Below are 1537 nucleotides of genomic sequence, written 5' to 3' on the forward strand. Positions count from 1 at the left end.
TTTACTTAAAAACTATGCTTTTTGTGTTTTTCCTTACAAGTGTCAAGAAGGACAAGGCCGCAGGAGGGACGGACAAGGACAGAACTTGTGATGAAATATAAGAGTAAGCATGATGTTAATGACTACAGACATATTTGAGAGCTTAAGCGAGTCCTTCGTAATCAATGAGTTTTTCATTTTCCCTGCAGACTCCAAAATCGAGGTGGATCCTGACACTGTAGCAGCTTGTCTTTACCTCTCTGATACAAAGAAAGAGATATCATGGTGTGACAAGGACCAGGCTCATCCAGATCACCCTGACAGATTCACATACTTTTACCAGGCTTTGTGTAAAAAGGGCCTCAGAGGAAACCACTACTGGGAGGTGGAGTGGGATGGTGGCATAGTTGAGGTGGCTGTGTCGTACAGAGGGATAGGAAGAAAGGGTTCAGGGAAAGATTGCTGTTTTGGCCACAATGCTCTGTCCTGGAAATTAATCTGCTCTCCTTCTGGTTGCACGTTCTGGCACAATAATCTTCACAAAGGTCAAATTCCTCCGGCTGTCTCCCGCAAAGTAGGGGTACACCTTAATTATGAAGAGGGAACGCTGGCTTTTTACAGCGTATCTGGAGTTGAAAGTTTGACACTGCTGCACCAAATCCAGACAACCTTCACCGAGCCCCTCTATCCCGGGTTTTCTGTGGATCTTGGTGCAACACTGAAAATAAGCAACATCTAGCTGGCACAGCTGGCAGCCTTAACCCAATTTCCCTCGGGATGAATAAAGTGTGATCAATCAATCAATCAATTTTGCGCACATTAATAAAGTGTTATCTTCAGGACAAGCTGCACATTTAAAATTCAGAGTTAGAGACAATAGTGCAGTTTCCAATATTAGTGCACTGATTGACAAAGCGATAAAAATAATCTCTGAGTACTTCTTTCTCAGTTAAAAATCAAGAATCAAACAGTAAACAATTACCTTTCCTCTTATTATAACTATCTTTTTTCTTTTAAATAGTAGTAAAACTGCATCAAAACACTGATTGATCAAATGGGTTTTTTTTACCTTTTCCCCCTTTCAAGTAAATAAATTAATACTTTTAAGACATTAAGACATATTTGATAATAAACATAACATGAGCAATTCAGCTACTTCAGTGTCCAAGTAGTGGGAAAAGTTTTAAAGTGGCTTGGACGGAATTGGTCGCAAGGGAAATCCAAATAGCTCGACACAAATATATGAATATTTCTGAGGTTTCTGCTGTGTGAGTTAAACAGTGGGTATTTTTAAGTCTTTCCCAAGATGCTTGTTAAAATGTAAAATCTGATATTTGGCACTTTTTGATGACTCTTACCTCGTTAGTTTTTATATCAAGGTGTAAAATGTAATAACAGCTCAACTCCCTGAGAGTTTAGGAGAGAATTCCTATTATTCTGCTTTTTCTTGTGACTAAAATCCTCCATATTTGCAGTTTTGTGAAAGACTTGAATGATACAAAACACATAATAAACAATGTAGCATGCCTTTTTAGTATTTCATTTTAAGGCTGATTTT

At 38.4% G+C, this 1537-nt stretch overlaps 1 protein-coding gene across 1 annotated transcript; it reads left to right on the forward strand.

Moving 5' to 3' along the window:
* The first annotated feature begins 46 nt into the window (after positions 1-46).
* On the forward strand, positions 47-1511 carry LOC102215843 (neoverrucotoxin subunit alpha-like). Its single transcript, XM_005734863.1, has 2 exons — positions 47-103; positions 189-1511. The coding sequence occupies exons 1-2, from the start codon at positions 91-93 to the stop codon at positions 716-718; spliced, it is 543 nt and encodes a 180-aa protein (XP_005734920.1). The 5' UTR covers positions 47-90; the 3' UTR covers positions 719-1511.
* Positions 1512-1537: the final 26 nt, after the last annotated feature.

The sequence above is a fragment of the Pundamilia nyererei genome, unplaced genomic scaffold (assembly GCF_000239375.1).
Source record: "Pundamilia nyererei isolate P.nyererei 1_Seehausen unplaced genomic scaffold, PunNye1.0 scaffold00060, whole genome shotgun sequence".
NCBI classification, from domain to species: Eukaryota; Metazoa; Chordata; class Actinopteri; order Cichliformes; family Cichlidae; genus Pundamilia; species Pundamilia nyererei.